The 13,645-nt window shown below is 39.7% G+C and overlaps 1 protein-coding gene across 1 annotated transcript in view; it reads left to right on the top strand.

Annotated features, from left to right (window-relative positions):
* UBE2E3 (ubiquitin conjugating enzyme E2 E3) overlaps positions 1-10,353 on the top strand; it is a 55,401-nt gene extending 45,048 nt beyond the window's left edge. The window contains exons 4-6 of the mRNA XM_054278349.1: positions 4,835-4,967; positions 6,682-6,829; positions 7,841-10,353. Coding sequence (XP_054134324.1) covers positions 4,835-4,967; positions 6,682-6,829; positions 7,841-7,938 — 379 coding nt within the window. The 3' untranslated portion in view covers positions 7,939-10,353. The remainder of the gene's footprint in view (positions 1-4,834; positions 4,968-6,681; positions 6,830-7,840) is intronic.
* The last annotated feature ends 3,292 nt before the right edge of the window (positions 10,354-13,645 follow it).

Genomic DNA, 13,645 nt, shown 5'->3' with positions numbered 1-13,645 from the left:
AACAGAATGTTTTCTGTATCTACAGGATGTAGTACCCAGATTCTTTAAGTAGAGGTGCTTAGGCACTGGTACTGATAATATGAATGCTGAGAATAAGCACCGCAGAGAGCCTTGTAAACAAGGCATTGAAAAATAAAGAAAACATAAGTTGTTATCTATGCTTGTCACAGGTCGTAGAACTGAAAGCCACACACAAACATATGCCTTTTAATTAATGTTCATTTCCTTTCTTGCACTCTATAACCAAATCCACAAGAGTGCCTCCACACTTGGAAAGGAGAATTAAGAAAAAGAAGGATAATGGACAAATTTTCTTCAAAATGTTGAAAATATCAAAGCAAGAAAGTATTTTGAGCATTTTCTATTCCCATGCTCAACATTAAAACATAACTACTGGTAAGTGTTTGTGCTCTCTCTAGGCCTCACTGAGCAAGTCAGACAGCTTGCAGCAGATAAAGATCCCTTGGTTGCTTGTGAGATTGTTTTTTGGTCTTAAATGACAGTGTGTATCTGTAGCTGGATAAAAAGGTAGTGTGCTACTAGGTAGGGTTGTATAGCTCTGTTTTCACTCACTTTCTCACTACATGGAGGGGTGAGGAGGATTTTCTCAAGTGCTGAGCTTAGCGGCTTGAGTGAGGAGCCAGGCTCCCTATGCTGTTGGTGAAAGGTCACCAGAGGGAGATGGAGCATGTTGGTGTTAGGGAGTATTTAGATTTTCTGGGGGCTGTAATCACTCTTCTCTCTGGCCTGATTGTCTGGGTAGCCTGAGGGGCAAACATTAGCATCCACACTAAATATCCTGCATGGTAAATATGGATCTCCACCTCTGTGATAAGTTGAAGTTACTTGAGCCTGGGGCATTTTTCTTCTGCTGGAAATGAGTTCATCAAGCTCAGAAGCTGAGACAGTAAAGCAGGCAGAGTCCCTACAGATGGGGTCTGTACATTTACCTGAATTGTATACGCTGGTGGGATCTGTCACAGCCCCTTTTGTATCTCGTGGTGTCACACTGAACTAGATAATTCAACAGCTTTAGCTGTGTGTGTGTCCAAAACACAGCCTTTTGTGCTGGTAACGTCCTGAGTGCCTTTCTTCCAGAAGGATTTGTAAAAGTCAATTTCCAAAGCTGGTTGAAGATTTTGCAGAGCTTTACTATACTGTACCATTATGAAGTGGATTTTTCAAGCACAAGGTTGTGAAACATGCCTGAGGGCATTTTTCTTTCTTTACTTAGTACTTCCATTTGAAATAAGAAAAATCAAAAGAGATATCTTATCCCTCTCTTAAAGCACTGACTTCACTTACACTGCTGTAAAAATTATATAGTGACAGAATTGTGGCTGAGCAGTCTATGAAGAACTTCCCAGAGTTTTACTCTGGCTGAATCTCATTTTGAAATAAATGTTTGGGAAGGATGGAGGGAGGTCTTTCCTTACGTAATTCTCACCCCAGGTGCCCCATTTGGTTTGTTAGCTGCTGCCTTGGTAATAATGAGTAGAGATCTTTTCCAGCCTTTACACTTCTATAATTCTGCCGGCCTGGGTATCACACCTGAGGGTGGAGCCTTTGAGAGGAGAACATGAGAAAATATTCCACCATTTAAACTTGTGCCATGTAGACGCCCCCAGTGTTTTTTTTTTTTGAGGTGTAGACCTCAAATGCTACCAGCATCATTGTAGATTGGAAGTTTCTTGTCCTAGTTTCTTGTCCTGCATTTCGTTCCATATGGGCAGCTTCAATGCATTTTGATTTAATAGATTGTAACAAAAGCTGAACTTGGATTTCTGTAACCACTGCATTGGGAGTCTAACAGGCTTCTTGCTGGTGTGAATGCTGCTGCATCCACATGAATGCTCTTAACACTCTTCTGGAAAAGCTGTGCTTCGTCTTTGGAAAACTTGAGAGCCAGGGTTCAGCAGAGTTAGGTTTGATAGACCTGCTGTGAACCCATGGGCCCCTCAAGTTTAACCTCATGTCTTTTCAAATTTACCACCTGAAGTCACACTTGTAAATTTAATCTGTTCTGTGGACTAGATTGGCTACAGCATGGTCATAAATCCTTTGTCTTGTCTGAATCAGGTATATATCCCTCAGTGAAGTGGCATAATGAATATTTGCTTAGGAAGCAGATGCAGCCAGTTAACTCTAATTTATTTTTAAAAAGCAATCCATCTTTAATGTATGAAGTAAACCTCCCTAATTCTGCAAATAATATTTTGTCCTTTCAATTAAATTGCTTTGTTATTTTGTCTGAGATTTTTTTAGCCCATATTGTGAAAAAATTAATCAAGTGGATTTTTTATTGAGAAGGAAGTATTGATGCCTTTACTAAATTTGTAATGTTCTGAAGCTAATTTAGGAGGATAGCAGGCTGTTAGCAATGGCCTGCACTTGTATGCTCTGTAGCCAAAACACTGAAGTTGTCATTCAGACCTGTTTGAATGATTTTGTGTTTTGTGGCTACCAGCTTATGAATGCCCTAGCTCTAGATTTTTTTTATTTACCTAGATTTGGTAAGTGATTACCAGAGAGTTTGACCCTGGACTGGTACTGCACTTAATCGTGACTGATTCATTGGGCTGGAACATGTCACAGATTTGATCCATCCATTTCATTAATTTGAGTGAAATGCATCCAGCTGTTGGGGGTGTATGAAAGAAAGGTACCTGACATGCAGGGCAAGAGCACTAACCTCTGCATTCAACTATAAAGCAGTCATTAGGACATCTTATGCTGAAATTGATTTGCTCCACAGAAATTTGGTTTTCAAGCACAATACTAATTAGCTGTAAGCTTGATGAATGTCCAGAATTAATTGAAACATTTCAGTGGCCTGTGTGGGTTTTAAATGCTGTCGTTACTGCCCCAATATTTTCAGTTCTTACACTAATTGGTTTTTAGGGAGCGTGAATAAAATTATCTTCTGGAGTGACTGAAGGTACAAATGGTTCATTGCATTACCAAAAATGGACCTGTTTGCTTCTAGATTTCCCTTTTTTTCCCTTAAAATGTATCTAGTATTTTCCTTCCACTTTTATGTATGCATTGCAAACAGAAAGAAAGATTTTAGATCCAAACTTTATTTTTGACAGCACCTGTAGGGTTTTTTTTCCCCTAGCTGTGCTCTGGAGGCCAGCATTCTGTTGTTATCTACTTTCATTTTGGCAACAGGAAAATAGCTACAGCTTCATAAAATATTTTTTTGTTTTTAATAAATAGGATGTTATCCAAATTCCATTATTATTTTGTCCTGTTTATGAAAGAACTGCAACATTTGGTACATGAAATGTCTACAAGATAAAAAGCATCTTGGAAAATTATGAATTGAAAGTGAATTCATAATCAAAATTAGCATTTTTTTCTCAAAAATGATCTTAATGTAAAAATAGCTAAATTTCGGTGGTGGGGGTGGGGAGTTGCAGATCTATAGTGCAGACTGCTCATATTCCTTGTCTCTGATGAGTGTCTCCATGTTTGACTACATAGTAAGGATGGATGTCCAACATGTTGTGTTACAGACTGCAAACATATGTATGACAAATACGTGGGGTGACATGGCATAGGAAGAGCCTTTTATTTGTTGGGAGTTTCCTCTGTGTGTTGAGCAGTTCCAGAAACCACAAATTCCCAGGCTGCGGTGTGGTGCCATGCCCTGTCCCTCGCTTCATGTGCAATTCATGTGTGACAGTCCTCAGGGCCTGATCCTGGGCACCACAGAGGGAGAAGGATGGGGCTGCTTCAGCATGGCTGGGAAATAGAGGTGGCGCCTGGGAAACTGCCCAGGTGGGGAAAACTGAAAGGATCTTTCACAGTGCTGTGTTATTGGCTTATCTGCACAGATGTGATCAAGCCATTGTGTCTGCTGTTGTTCTCCAGAGCAGTCAGTTCAGTAAGTTTGGCTCTCAGCAGGTTCAGGACCCTTTGTGGAAGGTTAGGTTAATTTTTATCCAGGCTTGCTAAAGATTTGATTTTTTTGGTGGTTGTTCCTTTGGGGGACAAGGGAGAGGAGTTTTTTGTTTGGTTAGGGTTTTTGTGAGGAGGTTAGATGGTTACTGTGTGATAATAGCATTAGTGACAGCTCAGAAGTTGAGAAAATGCTGGGTCATTATCCATTCTTCCAAACTTTTACTTTAATAATAATTATGCAGTAACCCTTTCCCTAGTGAGAAATGCATTCTGAAAAGAAAGTATTTTTGGCTCGTTGTCTCATTGCCGATTGCCCAGAGGCATAACACAGATATATCCTGAAGAAACAGTGCTTTGGAATGACTGCTGCAAGAAGCTCAATTCCTTGTTACTTGATTCTCTAGCCCTTCCCTAGTTTTGCTGCCCAGAGGTGTAACACATTTCACTCTAGCCTATGAAACAAGTAGCAATAAATGTGTATCAATGTACTTGAAAGCTACATTTTTTATGACGGTGTGATCTGCTAAAAGCTTGGAGAAGATGAATATGGTCAAGATGTAAAACTCCTTTTGTGTACAAATATGATGGCATGGAAAGGGTGGTATGGAAAAGGTGATGAAAGGGTGACATAGAAGTTCAGAGCAATGACTCAAGAAAATAGATCTGGGGATATGTTTTGGACAGTGAAAAACCAGTATTGCATGATCATTCTATTTCATTGCTGTCTCTCCAGAGGGACAGCAGAGTACCTAGCTTTTGTGCCAGTTTAAAACACCTAGCCCACTGAAATCATCTGGAAATTGGGCAGGTGTTAAAAATAATCAAATGGTTTCTATTCAATAAAATGAATGCTGAAGGAATCCATAAAATGCCTCTCTCAAGGGTACATCTGACTCTTTCTTTTCTCTCCCCTTTTTTCTTTACACAGTGCTGGTCCTAAAGGAGATAACATTTATGAATGGAGATCTACTATACTTGGACCTCCAGGTTCTGTATATGAAGGCGGTGTTTTCTTCCTGGATATCACATTTTCATCTGACTATCCATTCAAGCCACCAAAGGTAAGGGTAAGGTTTTTATTGTGCTTATCATTTTTTCATGTGAGAAGAATGAGCTTGCAGCCAAGTGACTGCACATCACTTTCTGAATATCAGATCTGTTTATGTCTCTTGAAAACTACAAGGTCCAAAATCTTGGCTTGCAGTCTCAGAAAAATTCCATCTAATTTACTTCTTGATTACCACAGTCAGTACTGATTTTCAAACTTCACCAAGTGATAAATGAGATGATCATTCTGATCAACAGGTAAGCTTCAAGAAATTTTAGTTCTAGTAGAAGACAACACAAGACTTTCTTATGTTTCCTTCTTCTCATTCTAGCTACTAAAATATATGTATAATAGTCTTTCGTATTATGAGCCAGATTCCATATTAAATATTATCAGTAACTTTTTAAGAAATAAGAAAAAGCTATAAGAAGTTCACATAGAAAACTGGAGCATTGTGTTGTGTCTTAAAATTGGGTAAATTGGTGTGATGAATTTCCATTATTTTAAAATGTCTATTTATGACCGCTAAAATAAGCAATCTTGTTTGATAATGTTTTTGAGCAAAAGCTCTTCTTATTACATTAAACTAATCTTAAATTAAAATGTCAGTTCCTTGCTCAGAAATAGTATGGACACCTAATAAATTGTAATTTACTAATGGATATGAAAGAATGTAAAGGTCATTCCCTTTTCCTCTCCCTTGCTGCCAAATTACAACTCTTGACCAAGTCACCAGAAAAGACACTGCAAAACTCTCATAACTAAATACATTTTACCACACAGCATTCTACAACTTACATCTTTGGGGGCTATAACTATGTTACTATAAATCCTTTTTACATTCCTAGAATGATTGCAACATAAAGAATATACACTCTGTATTTCACACTTCTCTTTAACCCACAGCATTTGGTATGTTCTGAATTAAGAATGTTATACTGAAGTGATGCACGGTTTTAGACAAATTCCTCATTCAAATCTTGTAGATTTTTTTAGAGCATAATAGTTTTTAAATTTTCAGGATGCATTGTGGATTCTAGTCCCCCCCCCCCGTCAGTATGAAAAAGAAAAATTTCCATATGTTCTTGTGCTTTGTGTAATTAAAGCAGTTACATTTTCTCACTTCTTATTTGTGCAGAATGTTCACATGTTCTATCAATATTAGTCTGAAATAATTTAAGGATGGATTTAGTTAGTATAATAGCATTGTTTTGGCTGTATATTATATTCTGCCTAATGAAGGGTAAGGACAAAGATTTCATTGTTAATTTAACAAGACTAATTTTCATGGTCTGTATTTAGTCTTTTGAAAGAAAGAAAAAGATCAACTAATACTGCACATGCAGACAAATTCTGTGTACTTCCTTACCTTCAGAAACGACAGTGAAGTTACATTTGTGATTAGAATGTTCCTGACATGTGGTATATTCATTAAATAGCTACCATATATAAAGTAGGTCCTTGTTTTTGTGGGTACCATCCTGAGAGCCTGTGTGAAAGCAGTTTATGCCCCTAATCTCATCATGGTAGATTTGTTAAAGGCAGGCCTGGCTACAGAAAATAGTCACTCTTCTGTTAAACAATTGTGGTTTGGAAGCCAAGCAGAGAGGAGCTGTGTCTGCAGAAGCTCTGCAGAAGTGGGAGTCCCCCAGGCTGCTCAGAGCCAAGGGGCACCATCCCTGGATAGCACTGAATGACTCTCTGTGTCTCTTATGCTGTGATTTCAGGTTACTTTCCGCACCAGAATTTATCACTGCAACATCAACAGTCAGGGAGTCATCTGTCTGGATATCCTGAAAGACAACTGGAGCCCTGCTTTGACTATTTCAAAGGTTCTGCTGTCTATTTGTTCACTTCTGACAGACTGCAACCCAGGTGAGGAGCTGATAGTTCACTGAGAGACTCTCAGTCATTTGACTTAGTTGCCATGGAATGTAATTTGTATATTTGATTGCATGCAGATTAAATAAAATTTAATTTTTTTTTAATTTGTGGTGAAGCACTCCATATTGGATATGATCCCTCTTTTAATGGTGTTTTTACTACTGTGACACAACAGAAAGTAAGTAGCACTAAGTCCTTTTTTTCCAAGATATGATGGAGAAAATAAGCTGATGTCATTGAAGGTCTGTATTGAAGGAGGTCCAGCAAAGGAGTGTTCAGTCCAGGAAAGGAGCAACATTCTTCTGAGTTATAAATCCTGCATGTTGGAAGAAGCTGCAGGAAGTCTCTTAAGACAGCAGTTGAAAGGCTTAATCTTGCAAATGTGAGGGAGGTGATGTTCAGAGAGAACTCTCCCTAGGCTTCCTTGATCCTGTGGGGAGGGGAGGAGCTCCATGGAAGCAGTACAGATTCTCAGCAGCAATGTGTGACCAGTGTCATTAGGCGATGGATGCTAATTGCCTGCGGTCAGGGCAGGAACTGAGCAATAGTGCTAAGGGACCGTTCATTTACAGAAAGTGGTCACAGTGAGGGAGAAATGGATCAGCCTCTTAGGTACAAAGGCTTGATGGCTCCTGAAGGGCTCCCCTCGGTGTGTCCTGCAGCCCGAATGCTCTAACTCCCACTAATCCTGTGCACCTCCCTGACAGGAGGGTGCCTGTTAGGGGCAGCATTGCTGAATGGGTCCTACAGGCAAAGGGCTGAAAGCAGAACACCTGCCTGAGGCAAGATTCATTCATATGCAGATAACCACAATAGATTTTTCCTGTTTGTTGTGCTTTGTTCATGCGTGGTTTCTTGGTAATGTCTTATATGATGAGAGCTCCACTATATTTCTGGTCTAAACTATATTTTGGAAAGGATGTTGTGTTTTAAAATATGTTTTATCTTGGGGACTGTTACTTGTGGGATGAATTCTGATGCATTTTCTCCTGCCTTTTGCAGCTGACCCTCTGGTTGGAAGCATAGCCACTCAGTACCTGACCAACAGAGCAGAACATGACAGGATAGCCAGACAGTGGACCAAGAGATATGCAACATAAATGACAAACTACTTGTGCAGTGTGAAGGTGCAGAAGGCAACTTTGCAGTGTGCAACAAATCTTTATAGCCTTTACAATACGGACTTCTGTGTATATGTTATACTGATTCTACTCTGCTTTTATCCTTTTGAAGACTGGGATACTGCTCCCCAAAAAGGTAAATGCTATCAAGAGTAGAAGTTTGTAGCTGTAGATTAGTTATGTTTAAAATGCCTACTTGCAAGTCTTGCTTCTTTGGGATATCAAAATGTATTTTGTGATGTACTAAGGATACTGTTCCTGAAGTCAACCAAATATTATAGTGCATTTTAGCCTAATTCATTATCTGTATGAAGTTATTAAAGTTAGCTGTAGATTACTAGGAATTATGTCATTTGTATTAAACCCAGATCTATTTCCAATATGTGGTACATGCTGTTGTGAAAACTGTTTTAACTTTTACCTTTGTCAGTTTGTAATGAAAGGATTTCCTTTTTCCCTTTGTAGCTCAGAGAGCACCCAGTGTATCATCTCAAACACAATAAACATGTTCCCCAAGGAGTAGTTTCTTTGTTTTCCTATTTTAAATTAATATTTTAATAAATTTAGTTATAGTAACAAGGCAAGGCCAATGTATCACAGATCCCTGTGGATAATTTTTAAATTAATATGCATAAGCAAAGGCTTGCTATTAAATATTTAATGCACACCTGTGGATTAAGTTTTCCCTGTTTTGTTTTTAACAGAACAAGTGAAATTTCTAAAATTTTATGAAATTTAATACTTTTCAGCTCTTTCTCAAGTTGAAATTATCACATTTCATATGCTTACTCCAGAAGTTAATGTAGCTGGTTGCTTCAGGGCCAGTCCTGCTCTCAGAACAGGCTGCCTCAGTCTTGCTACAAAGGTTTTTTGCAGGAGGATGGCCAAGTTAGAGATAGTCTGGTGCTTTTTTTTTCTGAGTAAAGCAAGTTGGACTTGCTGACCTAGAGAACTGAGTTATCCATTGAAAAAGGTCTTCCAAAGCATGATTGAACACTGTATCATCTACCCAGAAAAGAGAGAAGTACAATGAATTTATTCAGATTTATATGACATAAAACTGTTGTGGAGGAAATAACCTTTCTTAGTAAAAATGAAATCTGTGAAAGTGTTTTAGACTACCTTTTCCCCCCTTCACTTCCTGCCTTGGAAATTTTGTAACATCTGTAAGTACAAAAATACAGCTTTATAGTACATACAGTTTAAAAGGTAGAGTCACTAATAGTTTTATAATTTAAGCTTTTATAGTTTGCCAGTCACAGTATCGATTATAAAAAAATACACTTGATTCCTTTAAATGATTTTAAAATTACACTTAATTTTAAATTTTACAGTCTCTCTTACTACCTGGTGTTTTTGGAGATAACGTAGCACTTCCATCCATAACATGCTTTGCTCATTTAATATATGAAAGCTGAATGTTAAGTTTAAATATTAAATCAATACAAAAAATACTAAAGATTTAGATCTAAAATTAACCATTACTATACAGGTCCCTGTTTTTGTATCACATAACCTTTGACCATGAATTGTTCACCCTACTTTAAATATTTCTACAGATGCCTGAAGGTGGCTTGAAGAACTGTGTATCCCAAATATTTCAACCTAGAAGCCAATCTCTCTTGGTAGCTACAAGATAGCTTTAGAGTTCAGGTTAAAAAGTGCAAAAGGGAATGAGAAACAGGATCTGGCAGGTGAATATGCCTAAGTCAGGTAACAGACTAATGCCAGGAGATGAAGTGCTGGAAATCACTGCTGAAGGTGACCAGAATTTCTTGTCATGTCATTGGATGTGTGAGAAATAGCACAGATTGGCAAAGAAACAAGGGGCTATCACATCCAGGCTGCACATCTAAAGTCTGCTCCCTGCTGACCATTAGTGCACTCGTGGGCCACAGGGTGCTCCTACACCACTCCAGTGACCTTCCAGTGGAGAGCAAACTATGGAGTTCTTGCACTAACTGTGTTGCCTACAGAATTTACAGATATTTATATCATAAAATATTCTGCTATAAAAATACAGGTTTTAATTATAATTTTAATGTATTTTGGGTTTGTATTGTACCTCCAGCTTCAGATACCTAGGTGTACAAATGGGATGCCTTGTTAGTGTTGCCCCATCTTGCCTTCCTTGCAATTGGATCCTTTACACTGAATTCCCATCCTCTTTTTTTTTTTCTTTTTCTGTTGGTTTGTCATGATTCTGTTCTTTTTTAATGTAGATTTTTTTTTGTGTGTAAATTTTATATTTACTGAAGTAAAGGTTGTTTTTGTGTAAACATTTAAACTTTAAAAGAAAAAGAAAAGAAGATAATTTTGTTTCTCACGTTCTCTCTGCTAAACCATGCAGTAGAAAGAAATTTGTATTGTTAAATAAATCAATTAGTTGTTAAATGAGAATGTGTGTCTGTTTTCATGGGGAGGGAAGAAACCCCTGCTGGAAATAGATCCAAAACACTGGTTGTGAACAGCATCTGTTGTTTCAAACCATTTCCTTCCTGGCTGTGCTGGGGTGAATACTGTATGCTACCAAAGAATGGCACTGATCCTCTTTTACATTTTTAAGAAGCTAGAACAGAAAATTATCACCAATCACTGGGCTCTGTATTTGGGAAACAGTGAACTGAAATTACATTTTTGTGTAAAGCTGAAGATACTGCACATGCCCTCTTCTCCATTTTGGATGGGCTTTTCTTTTTCTGTTGTCTTTGTGATTTGAATGGGGAATGCATGCATTTGGCTGGGAAGCTGCCCAAACTGGGTTCCATGATGATCTGGTGTGGAAACCAGCAGTCCCAGCCTCTGACACACCTGAGGAACAGAGAGGGGCAAACCCCTCTTCAGCTGAGCTGGTGGCTACATTCAGAGCAAATGAGAAGGGATGGGTAAATGTAAGTGTTTAAAAAATAAAAATACTGTGCATAATGGAGAGGCTAATAAATATCAGCCTTGTTGTTCCTGCAGTAACATGTTCTTGGTGTCTCAGTGATGTGTGGTGTGCCTGATGAAGAGACAGTCTCACTGATCAATGCTGACTAGTGATTGCTCCAAGTCCATAGCCTGGAAGGGGAGAGAGTTATAGAAAGCAAGACCACAGAGCAGCCAAGCCAAGGACCAGGCTAGTGCAGCCTTGTAAGGAAATCAACTGCACCAGATCTGCTTCATGCTCTGCTCCCTCCCTACCCTTTGGGGGAAAAGGAAACTCTTTCAGGGTTTGTGGTACACCAGTTCCTGTTCTGTACCAGCTTATTTTTGGTCATTGGTATTGCTGAAAATGAGACCAAGCTTCTTCCTTTCTTCACCTGCATGTGTGAGAACCAGATTTGTGGCCTCTCACGGGTGTTCTCACCTGCCTGCACCATGACTGAAAGTGCTGAAGGAAAGCTGCAGTGCTGAAGGAAAGCTGCAGTGCTGAAGGGCTTTGCAGTGGCTGGGTGCAGTTCTGAGCCACAGGGCAGCCCTGGCTGCATGCCTTTCCCAGGGCCTTGCCTGAGTGCCCTCAGTGCTGGAGGGAAGAAAGCTGCAGACCGCAGCAGCTTCTACAAAGAGCTCATGGCCTTCTGCCTCTGAGGTTTTGTCTGTGTGGGCAGAAGCACCAAAGGAAGAACTCCTGACTCCAGGCTGAAGAGTGAATTCCACTTTGCCTGCATTTTCTTCAGCAAAAATCATCAGCAGGAAGGCTTGAGCAGGAATTCTGGACTAAAGCAGTTGCAGAGGACAGGGACAGTAGTGTGACTGAAGTGCAATTTGATTCAGCCATAAAGCAGCATTTTGTTTTGGCAGCCTGTGCTATAGCCAGGGAAACAGATGCATTGGAGAACTTGGCACTGCTTTATGCACAGCTTCTCCTTGGTGGCACCACTGGCATTTGTGTTGCACAGTAACTTCCAAGGCTGAACCCCACTCCCTTTCCTTCACTAACCACCGACTCAAGGTGGCTGCAGACAGGTTCCAGGGCAACAGGAGGGATTATGTAATAGAGCACTGGTTCCAAAGGGAGGAGCAGGGCACAGCTGCCTGTACTGCTGCCTGACCTTGCAGTGAGAGTTGGACACATTCAAGTGTTCAGCTTAGATGTGAGAGCAGATCAAGTACTTGGAAAATAGTGGCTGGAACATTTGCAGCACACCAGGGCTTTTCCTTTTTTAATCCTTTTAAAGGGAAGCCTGCTTCAGCTTGTCTCTCCCCATCTCTCTGCATGCATGTCTCTGGAGGGCAGCTATGACTTCCTCTGTTGCTGGATAGATGGCATCCAACATACTAGCAACAATTTGGGGATCCTTAAAAATAAAAACTGTCAGGAATAGATAGAAGAGGCACAGTATGAAAAAAAATATATATATCATATATATATCTTCTCCCTTCATGGGGACCACAGGCTCCACAGATCTAAAGGGATCTAAGATGTGGTGGGACCACATGTATGAATATAAATGCATAGAGTCTTCTCCTTGCTATTGCTCTTCCACAGCTGAGGTGTGGATGGCCTTATCTATTTATATGGTGTTTCCAAGTCTGTTCTCCTGGATCCCACTGATGATTTTATGTGTCATCATTATTGTCAGCTCCTAGTAACCTTTTTCTCCAGCCTGGAAAATCCTCATTTATTTAATCTTGGCTTATATAGAAGATGCTCTGAAGATCCTGGTCACCCTTGTCTGTACATTTTGTAATTCTGCTCTAGCTAATTTAAAGGAATGAGCGCTCCACACTGCATGCAAAATATGAACTCAAAGTTCATCTGGAACAATGTTTTCCAGTTTGATCTGTTTGCCTACACGTTAAGAATGTTTTGCCTCTTTGACCTTTATTGCTTAGCTGATGCCTTCATTAAACTGTTCGGAGAGGCTGGGATCTCTTTTTCTGAGCAATAACTAATTTACCCTTTTATGTAGATCTAACAAATGTCTTTCCCAATATCTACTGCTTTATATTTATCAACACCAAATTAATACGTCATCTTATCTCCCACTTCGCAGAAACATGAAATCCTTCATGACTCTTGGCAGTAAATTTTAGCTTAGTCTGCTCTGAATATTGACCCTGTGTGCGCTGCATGCACCAGGGGTAGTAGGTAACAGCAAAAGTAATAGCAAAGTGCAGTGGACAGGTCTGATTGCCAAGAAGTGATGGGTCCCTAAGGACAAATTATCATCTGGCTTCTGAATGGCACAAATGAAAGCAGCTGCCAACCGTTTTCATCAGTCTGGGCTTTGTCTCCCTCTACAGAACAAATGTCAGGTCATTATTTAAAGAGGAGCTCAGTGTGGGTAAATTTCCAGAGTGCTGAATGAGCTGTCATCCTGGAGATTAGTTTTCTGGATATCATATAGGTAGACAGGGTGAATCACAAATCTTGTGGGAGACCTTTCCTCTGAACACAGCCATTGGACCTATATCTGAAGGATACAGTTGGGTAGGAAATGTGAAGCCTAACATGCGTTCACAATGCCAGGCAGCAGTAGTGGGGCTGCAAATGCAGAAGTGATAAATGGGAAGGGAATGAAGCTACTGCTGAAGTACAGCAGAGTGTGATGACATTTCTTACACTCAGGAAGGCAGCTTTGTGCCATTGCAGAAGTCAACGGTTGTGTTTATGTATTCCAGCATTTTAAATGTGTGTACTTTTGTGAAAATTTGCACCAAGCTGAGACTGTTGACCACATGCTAAATAAAGGTTACCAGT

This window comes from Melozone crissalis, unplaced genomic scaffold, assembly GCF_028551555.1.
Source record: "Melozone crissalis strain CALT ecotype California unplaced genomic scaffold, PUWL_Pcris_2 ptg000023l_1, whole genome shotgun sequence".
Taxonomy (NCBI): Eukaryota; Metazoa; Chordata; class Aves; order Passeriformes; family Passerellidae; genus Melozone; species Melozone crissalis.
Note: the sequence above shows the minus strand (reverse complement) of the source record. Positions and strands in the feature narration are given on the sequence as shown.